This window comes from Manacus vitellinus, unplaced genomic scaffold, assembly GCF_001715985.3.
Source record: "Manacus vitellinus isolate BGI_N305 unplaced genomic scaffold, ASM171598v3 scaffold_6_pilon, whole genome shotgun sequence".
Classification (NCBI taxonomy): Eukaryota; Metazoa; Chordata; class Aves; order Passeriformes; family Pipridae; genus Manacus; species Manacus vitellinus.
In genome coordinates, this window is record NW_021940750.1 from 17,533,248 (window position 1) to 17,549,280 (window position 16,033).

The window sequence follows — 16,033 nt, forward strand, 5'->3', positions numbered from 1 at the left end:
TCTCCCTCCTTTCCCTTGAAAACGAGGGCGTTGGGCTATAAGCGAGACAGCCGGTCCCCGCTGCCGTCCCGGGGGCGCCTTCCCGTCCTTTGCCGGGTAACTCGAAGGTGGAAACTCGTAAGCTAAGGTTGAGTGACGCTGCAGCAGCTCCAGCCATTCGCACCTGTGAAACAGCTGCTGCTCCGTTACAGTATTTGACTTGAGATTGATCTAATCCATGTAAGTGTACATTTAGTGTAACTTTATTATACAGACTTTAAATGTCCCTTTTGCTTGCTATCTTTTAAACAGCTGTTTAAACAGCTCTTGCATTTTAGAGTTTTTCACTTTTTAAAATCCCTTACATAAAAGAGTACTGCTAGATTAGCTAGGCAGATTTATATAGGTTTATGCTGGGGGGCTGAGCAGCAGTAGGCAGTCTGTCCCTTCAGAGTTGCTTCATTGCTGATTTTCTTAGACCTAATAAACCCCCTGCTATTTCTGCTGCCCCTTGGTTCCTGAAATGCCTGTTCCCGGCAGAAGCACAGAGTCCTGGCACTCCATGGAGCAGAAGGATGTCCTGGGAGCTCACTGTGGAGGTGCCCAGGGGGCCCTGCCGGGTTTAACCCTGCTCAGGGTGTTTGTGGGATGCTGCATTAAAGCTCAGCTCTCCAGAACTACGGATGCTCAGCATATCCCTGTTCTGCAGTGCAGTCACTGCTAATGCCCTCCTGGCTGCCTGCCCACCCAAGCAGTTGTCGGGAGTGTGGCTCTCGACTGGGATGGACTGTGTGTGACAAGCTCTGTTAATTTCTGTACTTGGCACTCCTTAGTAATTCTGATGGCTTATGATTTCTTGATGTGCTAGCGAGAGCAGTTGATATGAAAACACTTAAACTCATCTCCTTAGCAAAGTATTTTCGTTATTCCTATTGTAAGGCTGTTGGAAGAAGCTTTTGGAATTCTGCAGAGGAAACATTTGTATCCTAGGACATAATTAACTTTCTGTATTTAGAGACCCATAGAACTCTGGAAACTAATTTTAAATACTGAGCAGTCACATGGCTTCTGCATGTTGGTCATCCTATCAAATTTCTTAGCTGTTATATCCAAGTACTGTAGTTAAGTTTTGTCTGTGGATGCAGTTTTAGCAGCTCAAAGCTTACTGAGTTGCAATGCTATTTTTAAGGGGGTTTATTTTTGCATTATTATGATTTTCATAGGAAACGAACTTGAAAAATGTTTTGAACATCTGTTTTGCTGAGGCCCTTTGGTAGATCATATTGATGATAATGGTTTTTTAGAATTATGGTGCTATAATGTGACTTGTATGCCTTGTAAAACTCCAAGGTTTCCTTCCTTACCACTTCAGATAACGTGAAGTCCTCTTTCAGCAATGTAAGAAGGTGGACATCCATACCTGTTAATGTACTGATCTGCAAATACTCTATGGGTAGAGGTCCTTAGGAAGCATAGACTAATGTTTTTAATGAATATCGAGATGGCATGGTAATGGATATCACTTTGGAATTGCTTGTACATACAATGCACATTAAATCTAAAATGTGTAAATGCATTTATTTGCATCATTTGCTGTACCCAGGTCCTGTATTTACAGTGGATTTATTTATCCTACATATTTTGAAGCTCCTGAAGACTTTGTTCTGCAGTGTGACCTCAGTATTGGGGGGGGAGAGGGTTAGGCTGGCAGTTGGTTTTAGGGTTTTGTTGTTGGTTTAACCTACCAGCTTTGTAACAATAGTAACTCTCAATTAGACAAAGCAATCAGGAGATTGGCTTACATGGGTGACTTGTTTTAGCTCTTTTGGAATATATCTGGAGGGTTATATAGGAGGTGGAGTGGTTTAACATGTTGAACTGAATATTGATACCCTTCAGAAATTAACTTTTTATGGTTTCTTAACTGTAAGTTGTGGTACACTTATATGTGAGATTTGTGTCTGTAGTGAACAAAAACAATCTGTTTTTCCAATAAATCCATTAAAAACTACAATGCGAATTTTGCTTATTAAAATGCAAGCATGTTTGTAGGGTTAGTAAAATGGGAAATTCAGTTTGATTTATTGGAAGCTAGATAAAATGCAACCAGTAAATAATGTTCAATTTTGCTAGCAAAATATCCTGCTTCTGGTCATACTGGCTTTGCAGGATGCAGAGTTTCTAAGCTATCCTGCTTGATTTTGCTCTGACATGTAGAATATTGCTGACAAGAAGATAAAAAGCAGGAAGTGTTCTTTCTGGAAGTCTGTCTGAACTGTTTTTTCCTGGTGAAAACAATGCAGTTATTCTACATCATGAAATGCTTCCTAATTGAAGTGTGGTATCTCTGTTTTTAAGTAGGCCATCAGGATAGCCTAAAATTAGCTTCAGGCCAGTGTTTCCTAAAAATAACTAAAAAGTAAAACTTATGCACTTTCTGGATTGCAAAGCAGGATTCTTTACCTGAAAGTTCCTGGAATAATTAATTTGTGACATGTAACTTGATTTTTTTTTAATTGTTTTCCAGATTCTTCTGAGTTGTACTTGAAGCCGCCAAAATGGTTCTCGCAGATCTTGGAAGAAAAATAACTTCAGCATTGCGCTCCCTGAGCAATGCTACGATTATCAATGAGGAGGTAACTAGTGTGCAAATGTGATGGCACTAACACTTTAAAAGTTCTGAGAAAAAGTTCTCAGAGGCTGAAGAAAAGCTTGAAGTAGGCTGATGTTATCTGGAGGCTCTTTTCTTCCTTCAAGTAAAATTTCTACTGGAAGTTTTAACCCCCTGAGAATACTGCCAGAACTTAAAACTAGATTTATACATGGATAATCACCTCAGACATAGTGGGTCCTGTGGTCAAAGGGTCCTTGAGTGTGGTGGCTGTACTTAGGGAGATTAATGTTCCGTGGAGATAATGCCAGAGGAGGCACGTACCAAAGGCTGGGCGGAAGGCAGGCACCTGCTCTGATTTATGGCTGTATGTGCAGCCAGACTATGCAGATGTGAACTAGGCTGGTAGAAGCTGAAATGTGGAAGAACAAATAGCTTTCAATGTAAGCTGTGCTGTCTGAAATGTGAGGAGTGTGTTGTTTGCTGCCTTTATATTCAAGCTAGTGTGTGATTCTGGACGTTTGTTTCAGTTGGTATAGTCTGTATTTTTTGTAATTAAGAGTTTGAAATTATAGCTAGGTGTATTCTGTTATAGGACTGAAAAGCAAGATGGCAAACTAACTAATGTGATGGTTTAAATGTGCCTCTGAGTAAATAAATTGTCAGAAACTGTTTTCAGATGGACAAACAGGTGGCTTTAAGTAACTAAAAAGTAGGCTTATTGAGAGCTGTAGGGTTGGAACTTGTGCATAGAGGAAGGGTTTTACCATATTGGCAGCTGGGAGACAACAAATCCTTAACTGAGTCAAATACAGCCCAGTATGTAGCAGTAGAAACTTTTATTCTCCAAGAGCTCAAGCTGTGCAAATGAGGCCATTTATGCAGGTGTTACTTTCAAAAAAAATCTTTCTGTTCAAGACTTTTCACTTTGAAAAATCTTACAACTAATAAACTGGGTTTCTAACCAAGGCACCTGCTTGCCTAGAAGAAATACAACCAGAGCAGCAGTCCAGTTTCTGAAAATGCAGATAGCAGAGTGTCCATCTTGCATTTAAAGAATACTTGTATATACAGAGCTGGTGGTGTGATATGAGATTTTTTGGTGTACTCTCTGAGTACCCATAGGGAAGTTTAGAAAGTCTTGCTACCATATAAGCGGCTGTTGGCCTTAAAGCAATAGGAAGTGTTCTGTTGTTACTGTGTTATATAGTGTGCAGTTGTTACAATTGAGAATCCTTCTCTTCCATTATTACCTTTCACATTTAAATTTTATTTATATAGGAACAAATGCACAGAATTTTTTTGTGGTGGTCAATTCTGTGTATTGTAAAACAATTCTTTTTTTTATACTCCAAAGGTTTTAAATGCTATGTTAAAAGAAGTATGTACAGCATTACTGGAAGCTGATGTTAATATCAAACTTGTGAAGCAACTTAGAGAAAATGTCAAGTAAGTAAAATAATCAGAATTTATATAAGTCTTGATGTTTGTAAAAGTTGTAATTTGAGGTTACAGAAGAATTTATAACTTTATATTTTTTTAGACACACCCACTTTACCTTTAACAGGAAAATGCAGTTTGCACTAAACATTTAGCCAGTTTCATTAAAAGAATTTTCATCAAGTTTAGCCATTTACTGCTGTTACAGGCTTTTTTCAAAAAACTGTTGCTCTCATCAGCTGAGTTGTCTGATAAACAAGTTCTTCATTACTTCCTAGACACTTCATCTTCACGTGTTCTGTGATGCTATAAATAGATCTGTGTATGTGACTAGTCCTGTTACCTTGCCTGTTTTCAGATGTGTAATTCAAGTAAATGCAAGTCTGAAAGATGCAAGTATTTTAGAAACTTGTTTTTATCCTCTGTACAGAAGTGTCTCCAATGCATGTCATTTAAGTACATCTTATCTGACAACTCATCAGGATGATGCTGCAGTTGCGAAAACTTTGTTTATTACAAAAACTTTGTTTGTTTATTACTAGGTTTAAGGAATGCTTTAAGTTATGCTAGTGTTTCATGGTTTTCTTAAATTCAGGTCTGCAATTGATCTTGAAGAAATGGCATCTGGCCTTAACAAAAGGAAAATGATTCAGCATGCAGTCTTTAAGGAGCTTGTTAAGGTAGGACTTCAAAATTCTGCATTGTGTTACTTTTCTTGTACAGCCTGGGCTATGGAAGCAGTCCAGTAGCAACCCAAGCTTTTAGGTGGTTATGTGGTACCTGCAGTTATGCTTTCTGTTGAAAGGCTTCTTCCTATTGCAAACAGTAGTATTCTAATTGAAACTACTTTCTGGACATTTCTCAAGCTAACTTCAGTTTAAGCTTTAAGTTCACCTGTTCTTAGTCTTCAATTGAAATGTGAAGACAAAGGACGAATAAAGTACTGCTAGCTTCTGGGCTGTCTTTGCTTGTCCCAGAACACACCTTTGCTACCCTAATGAAGATTTGTTCAGACTACTTATAAGCCTTTGAAAAAGTGTTAAGTGACAACCTAGCAGTTCATGGCAACATTTCTCATTAATTTACCTACTTGGTCAAATCAGCACCTGAGTATCCGTTTTCTACCCTCCTTCCAGTTAGCAGTGTAATCTTTTGTTCTGTTAGTCTGTGCCCAGCCATAGCTCTCAGGAATGTATGTACCTTCTGCTCATTTCAGAAGTGAGGCAGCAATCCTAAAAAGCCTTCTGCGCTGTGGGATTCTCACCTGAAGAAGCTCATCCTGAGCAGTGACAGTGGGGTGGAGATCCTGTTTCTGTGTTGATTGTTACACTTGTGCCACCTACACAGGCCACCCTGACTGTAGGGCTTGGTGGTAGAAAAAAATTAACACTGTTACTCTTGCAGAATTATTATGCGTAACAATAGATATCTTCTGTGGGCTGTTGCTGTTCACTGTAAATCAGCAAGAACCTGAGCAAAATTAAGACTAAATATGCAAAAATTGTTTTGCCCCATTGAATATGAAACCAGGCACCTAGCATGATACCAGCTCTCTGTGCTTTCGACATTTGGTTTTGCTACATATGTTAAACTTTGTTCTTTAGCTTGTAGATCCTGGAGTCAAAGCATGGACACCTACCAAAGGAAAACAGAATATTATAATGTTTGTTGGTTTGCAAGGAAGCGGTAAAACAACAACTTGTTCAAAGGTAATGTGCAGTGAATCTCTTTGCATGGGTTTTGGGTTTTTTGTTTATTTGCTTTGGCTTTGGTTTGTGTTTGGTTGGTTGGTTGGTTTGGTTTTTTCCTTGGGGAAGGTGGTGGTCATTGGACTCCTTAGATAGGGTTTGCTTGTGATCTATGTTATTTCTATTAGTAGCAAAATGCTAACTCACTAAAAGGTAGAGATATTTTTGCAGAAGGGTTCCTGAGATGAGAGGAATGGACAAAGTAATATTCTTTTGGGACAAATAGCTTGTAGGACTTCTTTCAAAAATTTTTGAACTAAACCCTTGATGAAACAATACTGTGTATGGATAAGAAAGATTCTTTCTATTTTTCCTCATTTAGTTGCCATCTGGAGTTAAACAATGACACTATAGTTTGCTTTCTAGGTCAAAGACTAGTACTATGAATGGGACCTATCTCACTCTATTAACTATTTAGGCAAGCCACTGGAATTTGACTTTTGTATTAGATACCTCAGTTAAGTATCAGTGTGTGGTGTGAAGCTTCTTCCAGCCCCAGATTCATTGAGGAAATTTACATTTGTATTTTTTTAAGGCTAAAAAAGAATGCTATGAATCAACACATCATAGAATAGGTAGGAGTGGAAGGGACCACAGTGGGTCATCCGGTTCAATCTCCCTGCTCAGGGAGGTCATCTTAAAGCACATAGCACAGCATTGTGTGCAGACGGTTCTTGAATATCTCAAGTGATGGAGACTCCACAACCTCTCTGGGCAATCTGTTCCTGTGCTCAGTCACTCACACAGTAAAGAAGTTATTCCTCATATTCAGGTGGAACTTCCTGTACATCAGTTTCAAGCAGGTTGCCTCTTGTCCTATTGCTTGGCACCACCGGGAGGAGCCTGGCTCCATCCTCTTGACACCCTCCCTGCAGATTCTTACAGTCATTGAGGAGGTCCCCTCTCAGTTGTCTCTTCTTGAGGCTGAACAGGCCCAACTCCCTCAGGCTTTCCTTTTAAGAGAGATGCTCCAGTCCCTTAATCATCTTCATGGCCCTCTGCTGAACCAGGAGCTCCATGTCTCTCACAATGAGGAGCCCAGAACTGGATACAGCATTCCAGATGTGGTCTCACCAGGGTTGAGTAAAAGGGCATGATCACCTCCCTCGACCTGCTGGCAATGCTCTTCCTGCTGCACCCCAGGATATCATTGGCCTTCTTGGACACACTGCTGGGCACACATGGCACACTGCTGGCTCATAGACAGCTTGTTGTCCCTTTGTTATCCTCTTGTTACCCTTAATTCCAGATGAACCTTGGCCTTCCTTGTCTCATTTCTACTTACTCTGACAGCTTCTATATTGATTCCAACTGGCCTGACCCCACTTCCTTCTCCTATGTAGTTCCTGCTTATGCTTGAGTAATGACAGTTCTTCGTTCATCCATGCAGCTCTCTTGCCCCCTTTGCCTGATTTCTTGCTCATCGGGATGCATCCTTCTTCAGCGTGGAGGAAGTGATCCTTTAATATCAACCAAATCTCTTAGACCCCTCTTCCCTGCAGGGCCCATTCCCATGGGATTCTTCCAAGAAAATCCCTGAAGAGGTGAAGTCCATGGTTGTAATCTTACTCGCTGCCCTGCTTCCTCCTTGCCCAATACTGAACTCCACAATCTCACTGTCTCTACAGCCAAGGCTGCCCCCAACCTTCACATCTCCAACACTTGTTCATTGGTGTAAGGTTGAGCAGCACACCATTCCTTGTGGGATCCTCCACTACTTGTGACAGGATGTTGTCATCCATGCTTTCCAGGAACCTTCTGGACTCTGTTTCACTGTGCTGCTGCTCCAGCAGATGTCAGGGTAGTTAAAGTCCCCCCCAAGTGCCTGTGACTCCAAGGCTGCTTCAGGCTGTCTGTAGAAGGCCTCATCCACTTGTTCCTTGTGATCAGGCGGCCTGTAGCAAACATCCACAACAACATCATCCTTACTGGTCTGCCCTTTTATCCTAAGCCATAAGCTCTCAACTTGCTCATCATCCACCCCAAGACAGAGCTCAGTACATTCCAAGCTGGAAGGAAAAATTATTCTGTGGAAAAAAGATGCATCTTTCTTGCTTTTTTTGTCATCTGCTTTTGAGGTTCACATGTAGGTTATACTGAATATATGAATTCCTCCGATTTCAGAAGACTTTCCTAGTGCTTCTGTAGGTGAACTTTATTTTGGAAGTTTGTCTTTGGTCAGTCAAGTGTTTTGTGAACGCACATTGTACCAATGAAGCTGAGTGTTACAAGAAAGTTAAGGATTCTATTCATCACTCTAAAATATATCCTTGTGAATGGAAATATCTTTGTTCCTCTGGAAGTACAGAAACCACGAGCTGTGCAAGTTGTAGCCAGTATGGTACTTGATATTGAAGATTTACTGTTTTGAGTAGTTCCTAAATGCTAGTCCAATTTGCAGTATTAACAGCAGAATCCAAGAGTCTGTAAAATGGGACCTTGAGTTATTTGTAGTCATTCCTAACTCAGAAACTGAAATTAGAAGCAGAGTCAAGCTGCTGTTTTCATTTTGCCATTAATAATTATTTATAACATACTTTTCTAAATAATGGCCATGCTAACATTTGATACTTGTAGTCAGTGGCCTCAGTTATAGGAAGGCTGGCTTGCCTTTGTGTCTTCTGTGTGTGTACTTCAGTGACTCACAAGCTGTTACACAGTGTCATGTCAGTGGACCTTTGGTGTAACTGCTTGTTTTGGATTTCTTTTCACAGTTAGCATACTTTTATCAGAGGAAAGGCTGGAAGACCTGTTTGATATGTGCAGACACGTACAGAGCAGGTAATACAGTCTTTAATGATGTGGTTCTCTATCTGTAATATTTAGAGATTTTCTTAAGTAGTCCCTTGACTATACCTGTCTTACAGGTGCTTTTGACCAGTTAAAGCAGAATGCCACAAAAGCAAGAATTCCCTTTTATGGGAGGTAAGCATCTTTCAGAATCAGTTTGGAGGACAATTTAACTCCAATGATGTATTGTTCCTTATTGAAGGTCTTGCACTAAGCCCCATCCAGTGTTGCCTAATAAATTAGGGTTTAGTAATATATTCTATTTTCTCTAATCATATGAAAATTCTGCCTGATTCTGTATACTGCCAGGATTAGCAGGTAGGGATAGTGTAAGAAGAGATCAGGCATCCAGGAATAATTCGCTACTTTGTGTATAGCAGTTCATAGACTTCTACCAGACATATTCACATTTTCAGGAATTATCTTACAGATCAAAGGATATTATTTTTTGATGCTTAATTTTTTTTGTCAAGTAGAAGCAGAGGTGGACTAAAATAGCTTTTATAAAGCAGTAAATAACTTTCCTCTAAGCTTCACTGGAGGTGTACTGTCTAGGTGCTCAGGTAAATTGTATTTCAGGAAAGGGGTAGTAGAACTTAGTGCAGCTTCCAACAGGTGAGACAAACAGTCCTTTGCACTTCAGTTCACTATGTAGTAGGGGTAAATGGCTTAGGAAGGCATATTTTTAGCCAACTTTTGCTTGACGTAAGAGAAATTTCTTCTTGAAATCCAGATACATTTATAGTTAACAAGTTTATAGTCAAGTGATGAAATTTTAAATTAGTTTCTTTGGGAATAAAAAATTGCACATGTAACTACTAGATGTTTCTCTTTTTGATCAGTTACACAGAAATGGATCCTGTAATTATTGCCTCAGAAGGTGTTGAGAAATTTAAGAATGAAAACTTTGAAATAATTATTGTTGATACAAGTGGACGTCACAAACAAGAAGACTCGTTGTTTGAAGAGATGTTACAAGTTGCTAATGCCATAGTGAGTAGTTTTGAGAAATACAGTAACTTCTGTCATAGTCATTTGACTGCAATTGATTTATCTTTATGTCCTAATGTTCTGTGTAGATTTTGCTTTAATTACTAGATTATATTAGAAATTACAAACAGGTATGAATGAGCAAAGGTTGAATGAGGAGTACTTGATAATTTTTTCAGTTTGAATTCTTCTATCTGTAATTCAAGGACACTTGCATATAACTAGACTGCCATTCTTGTTTTAACTTTTCAGTTTCTTTGCGTGGAAAAACTAGATGAAAGAACCAGTCTGATCTGGTTTCCTCTAACTATGAATACAAAACTTTCTGTGATTGTCACAAATAATTGTCTTAAAACAGAGATGATTGGATAACTTTCAACAGTTTTGATATGTAAATGAAGCTGGTGTTTCTTGTATGGGTTTAAAAAGTCTGGCTACTTGTTTGATTCTGTGGTCTTGCATGACAATATGACACTTCCCACAGAATTCCTGCTAACTTGTTTTCAGAGGAATGATGTCTTAAATCTCTTAATGTAAAAATGAATGGACAATTTGAGCCATTAATTGCTTGTAGATACTAATTAGCTCATTGGCTCAAGATACTGGCTAAAATCACTTGAAACACAACTAATAAGCACAAACCTATTAAATTGTAATGTTCTGTCTTGTAGATAAATCTTTCATGTAGTAATACAGTATCAGTTTTTCAAATGGTCCTTAGATAATATTGTTCATAAAAAGTCCTGTTTTAAACTGCACAGCCCTTACATACTGTTACTGCAGCAAGTTCTGCTACTGAATGCATGAACATAATGCATGAACACTTTTCACTAAAGCAGGAAATTATTATTTTGTGTATCTCATTTCTCCTAGCAACCAGATAACATTGTCTATGTGATGGATGCTTCCATTGGCCAAGCTTGTGAAGCTCAAGCTAAGGCTTTCAAAGATAAAGTAGATGTAGCTTCTGTTATTGTTACGAAGCTCGATGGACACGCAAAAGGAGGTGGAGCTCTTAGTGCGTAAGTATTGTGGTATAACAGTGACCAACATCTGGCTATGCACAGCCAGCCATGCAAATGCCTTATTGTCTCACAGAAACCTGTTCTGTGAAAGTCACTGTCACATTGCACAGAATCTGATATTTAAGTCGGTAACACTTAGATGCTTACCCTTCTTCTGATTGATAGGATCACCAGTTGATATTTAACATCAGAATCGGATATTATGATGTATTTTGAATATAGTAGTACATATTGTTGTTACATGTCAGACTTCTGTCTTCTGAAAACAGCATCAAGCAATATTCATTCCATATTTCCCAAAAAGATCCATTGGGGTTTAATAGATATAGCTTACCTGAAGAGTTTTTTCCAAAGGGGGAAAACCTCTACCAAGTCATATCTAGTAGCCTTGAAACTGTGATGCAAATCAAACTTCTGGATTGCCAGTGTCCAGCAACTTGGTAAAAAGTTGTCTGCAGTCATACTTACCTGAATTCCATTCTCACTGGACTTGCCATGTGCTGTATCTTGGCAGATTATTGACTAGACTATGCTACATTTTATCTTCAGCCTTGTATGATTGTTCCAGCTGCGTTTCAATGACACAGCTTGTACTGAGCTGAGATGTGTCAAAACAGTCAATGTTAACTGACACTGACTTACTGCACCACTGTCTGACTTCGATATGAAGTGTTACAGTTCTTGAACTGCCATATGTATTTTGTTTTATTTATAGCATAGTGATAGAAACCTAAAGCTTTTGTTATCTTTATTTTGCTCTTGTTTTAGTTGTCAGGCATTAAGTCGGCTGTATTTGCTCTGTGCTGTCTGTGGACTGGAAGCTGAGTTTCATCTAAAAGCTAGTGCCAGTAATTGACTGGTGAAAAGGTTCTGAGTTTTCTTATGGCTAAGCTTTTTTCCTGTGTTGAAAACAAGATTGTCTGTTGTTTGAGGTACCTTGAAGAAAATGTAATCAATGCCTGTGTCATATGACCTCCTAATATTAGGATAAACTCCTCTCAAGTTTCTTAAACTCAGCAATGAAGATAAACAACTTCTATTTCTGTTGATGATTTTTTCCAAGCAGAGTTTGTATTTTACAAAGTGCTAATTAGAGAAAAATCTTTTTAACTTCTGTCAGCTGTACATCCAAATGCTGGATGTTTTTTTCATTAATAATAATCGAGGAGTAAGATACTTCAGAGAGGATGCATAGTGTTGAGGATGCCTAGCTGATTATGTTAATAGATGGTACAAAACATGGATGGTTTTTTAAGAGACCATTTCATAAAATGTATTTTACTGCAGAGTTGCTGCCACAAAGAGTCCTATTATTTTTATTGGAACTGGAGAACACATAGATGACTTTGAACCCTTTAAAACACAGCCTTTCATCAGCAAGCTGCTGGGTATGTATGTACTATGTACAACTATACTTAAGACACTTTGAATTGGATAATGGAAAGTCAAAGTGTAATTTTTTTAATGTTAATTTCAAAGCTGTTTTCCTTTTCCAGGTATGGGTGATATTGAAGGACTGATAGATAAAGTAAATGAGTTAAAGTTGGATGACAATGAAGCGCTCATAGAAAAGCTAAAACATGGTAAGTTATTCCCAGGGCCTGAATAGCAGATGTGTTACAGTGATGTAATCGTGACAGGTTCTCTGTGACAGAGACAACTGAGTTAATTTGTGTTATGTGTAGACATAAAAAACTTGCTCATGTGCACAGTGAAGAATAGCTATTCTTTCTCTAGTACGTGTGGCAGGCACGTAAACTGAGTTGTGTTTTTTGAGTGATGTCTGTCAGCCTGTAACTGCAGAATAACTAGCTTAATGGTTCAGCATGTGCCATCTTAAACTGTTTATCCATGTGAGTAGTGAAGAGGTTTGTTTATCCATTTATCTATGCGGTATAGTATTTACCTTGTAAAAATGAAGAATAATTGAGAGAGTAAGACCAAAATGCTAGTGTGACTTCTGCTAACTTTTTTTTTGTTGTTGTACTTTAGGTCAATTTACGTTAAGAGATATGTATGAACAATTCCAAAACATCATGAAAATGGGACCATTCAGTCAGATCTTGGTTAGTTATCCCCAAAATCATTTTATTTTGTCAGATTTTCACTGATATTTGACCAACTTCTGTAAACTTAGAACTTTTCATTGAAACTGGTGTTATAGTCTGTGCTATATGGTTTTCAAAATGTGAAATTTGTCTACTGCAATGCATAACTAAAAGTTGCTCTCTATATTTCTGGCTGCTTAATTGAAGTTAGCTTTGCCTATTCTGATACAGCTTTTGTTTTTCACTTTTGAAACAAGGGCATGATCCCTGGTTTTGGAACTGACTTCATGAGTAAAGGCAATGAACAGGAATCAATGGCAAGGCTAAAGAAATTGATGACTATAATGGACAGTATGAATGATCAAGGTAAAACAAATGTCATGGGCTATTTTTCTTTCTCCATTGTTGAACAAGCTTATTTAGAGATCTTTTTGGAAACAAAAAGACGTTGCAGCATCTACTGTGACAGAAAATGATGAGAAATAATTAAGACTCTTAGAAATGGCAAGGAGTACGCATGTCTCCAACTATCTGAATAAGTCTAAATATTTAGAGATACCTTGATGACTGCCAGTTGCTGCTCTGTCTTGTGTAGGGTGGGTGGGATTTTGAAGCATTCTATTGGAAATTCATGTATTTTTATTTTTCATATTGTAACTGTTCTTAAATTATTAATGCTACATTTGCAAATTAAAAAGCAATCTTAATCTTTAAACTGGCATTATTGTCTTTTTTCCTACCCACCATCAGATTTACTTGGTGATATAGCCTGGTCTCTGGAATCCACCCATAACTCCTGCAGAAGTATGCTCTTACCCTTGCACTAAACACATTAATATGGCTTAAGACCAAGTATGCTGAGAACATAATTTATTCAGACAGTTTTTTCTATCATGGTGATTAACATATGAAGATAACAGCTTTTTTAGTATTACTTCCTAGAATGTTATGTCTCATTTATGTAAAATTCTGCATTGTCACTTCTGAAACTAGGTTTTTTGTTCTCTGGCTAAAAACTAAATTCTCAAGTAGGAGAACAGGTTTGCTACCAGCTGTAACAGTTTTTAATGTCAGTAACTCAATATATCTTTCTTTTCCACATTCTAATTGCAGAACTTGACAGTACAGATGGTGCCAAAGTTTTCAGTAAGCAGCCAGGAAGAATCCAAAGAGTTGCAAGAGGTTCAGGTGTTTCTACCAGAGATGTTCAGGAGCTTTTGACCCAATACACTAAGTTTGCACAGATGGTGAAAAAGATGGGAGGCATCAAAGGGCTTTTCAAAGGTAAGAAAAACCCAACACCACAAAACCAACCAAGCAACCAAACCAAAAGTAAACAAACCAACCCCCTCCCCCCCAAAAAAAAACAAACAAAAACTAAAATTTATTAACTTGCTGGGGACATTACTTCATGTGTGAACACAGAGGAAATGTGAAAACATTGAGTAGGGAGAGGAGAAAGTGAGTTGTAGCTCACTCATTTTCATGATGTTTGAAAACTTTATGTAACTGGTAAGGTCTGCACTGTTCTTCATGCCACTAATGTGTAACTTAGCAGGGAAAGCCACCATATTCCTATGAATGTAGGCTTGATTACTACCACAATACTAACACTGCAATCTGTTATATGGGGTGTAGGGACTGTTGATCCTTAAAGTAACTTTAAGTGGCTGATGTAGTAACTTTTGATAATGGACTCATGGATTTGAATTTAGAATTAGAAGGTAACATTCAGATTTATTTCTAGCCCCATATGCTAATCCACTTTTTTTTTTAGGTGGTGATATGTCAAAGAATGTAAACCCATCTCAGCTGGCCAAACTGAACCAACAGATGGCAAAGATGATGGATCCAAGAGTTCTTCATCATATGGGTATGTGCTGACTTTTTATAGCTTCAAGAGAGGACAGTTATGGTGGAGCATTTGAAATAGAGAAGTGAGGAATGTCATATGGGAATATCTGTGTTATATATCAGTATTAAGTATTTCTAAAACTTTCTAACAAGAATGAGAAAGTTTAGTCCAAATGCTTTGCACTTACCGGTGCTTAATCTAGCCTTTTCGTTTGGATTCAGCTCCCAAAATGAGCAATTGGAATGGTGTCTGGGAACAGTGATGACTTGAGGAATGACTGTGGTAAAGCAAATCTGCCTAAACTTCCCTTCCCTTCCAAGCTTTGCTTCAAGTAATTAAATTTGATAAGAGCAGCTTTAAATAAAGACTTCCATACCAGAACCTTACTAATTGATACTGGTCATTCCTTCAAGGTTTTTAATTTAGTTCATAATGCACAGGTCATTGTAAAACTTACTTTAAGCCTGGTGTTTTGCAGGCCCTTCTATAATTAGTCATTCAGTTTTTTACTTTCAATAGCTGTTTAAGCCTATTTCGACAGTCTTGGGCTTCTGCGTTTGTATGTGACTGAAACAGTGTGTGTACTTTAATGAGGCCTCGAGCAGGAGAGCTGGGCTTCAGAGTTAACACATTATGTTCTCACTTTCTGCAGGTGGCATGGCAGGTTTGCAGTCAATGATGAGACAATTTCAACAAGGTGCTGCTGGCAATATGAAAGGCATGATGGGATTCAATAATATGTAAAGAAGCCTTAATACAAATGGACTTGGTTGACTCATCATTGCAACTTCAGTGAAAGAATTTGCTTTCTTCCTTTTTACAGTGATGAGGGAGTGGTCTTTTGAAATCTTATCCAGGCTTCTCAGTTTCTACATCTAATTTCTGGAAACTATTTTTGCTTAAATTAGTTCCTCTCCACTAATAACTGATGGCACAAAGAGTAATTCAATTTAATGAAATAAGATCATGATGTAAAATTTTAATATTCAGAGACACTTTTTAATTGTTTACATCAAATGGCAGCCATTATATTTGTAACAACCCTGATCTTTGGTTATAGTACCATAAAATGTCACAAATATACTGTAAAATAAAATGTAAGTGGTTATAAACAAGGGAATGGCCCATTTCTTCAGTTGTTTCTAACTGCCCTTTATCAGTATGTAATGAGATGATTTCCTTATTTTGATTTGTTTCTAAAGAGTATTGTAGCTCATGTTTGGCATAGATACTGTAAGAATAGTTCAGTATCTGAAAATCTGCTGTTGGTGCTCAGGTGTGGACCATTTCTGAAGGAGGATGTGCTGTGCTCACGTTTGTACAAGACTTTGTTCTACAGAATTATATCATTCTTTCCCTGTACACGAGGAATGAAGTATATCTGGGTATGCAGATATCAAAGTGTCTCATGCTGAAGAAAATCTTCATATTGGGATGCTAATTAAGCATTCTTTTGTTAAGGAGATAATTTCTGATGCATCCTAGGTGGAATTCTGTGCTGGTACTGAATTTTAACACAGAGATAGCTGTATCTATCAGAGCATATT

General features: G+C 38.1%; 1 protein-coding gene across 1 annotated transcript; it reads left to right on the plus strand.

The window, feature by feature from the left end:
- Positions 1–14: 14 nt before the first annotated feature.
- On the plus strand, positions 15–15,601 carry SRP54 (signal recognition particle 54). Its single transcript, XM_008924988.3, has 16 exons — positions 15–219; positions 2,507–2,615; positions 3,948–4,039; positions 4,626–4,710; positions 5,635–5,739; positions 8,493–8,559; positions 8,646–8,703; positions 9,411–9,561; positions 10,432–10,580; positions 11,871–11,971; positions 12,080–12,166; positions 12,576–12,649; positions 12,889–12,997; positions 13,745–13,915; positions 14,409–14,504; positions 15,139–15,601. The coding sequence occupies exons 2-16, from the start codon at positions 2,538–2,540 to the stop codon at positions 15,228–15,230; spliced, it is 1,515 nt and encodes a 504-aa protein (XP_008923236.1). The 5' UTR covers positions 15–219; positions 2,507–2,537; the 3' UTR covers positions 15,231–15,601.
- The last annotated feature ends 432 nt before the right edge of the window (positions 15,602–16,033 follow it).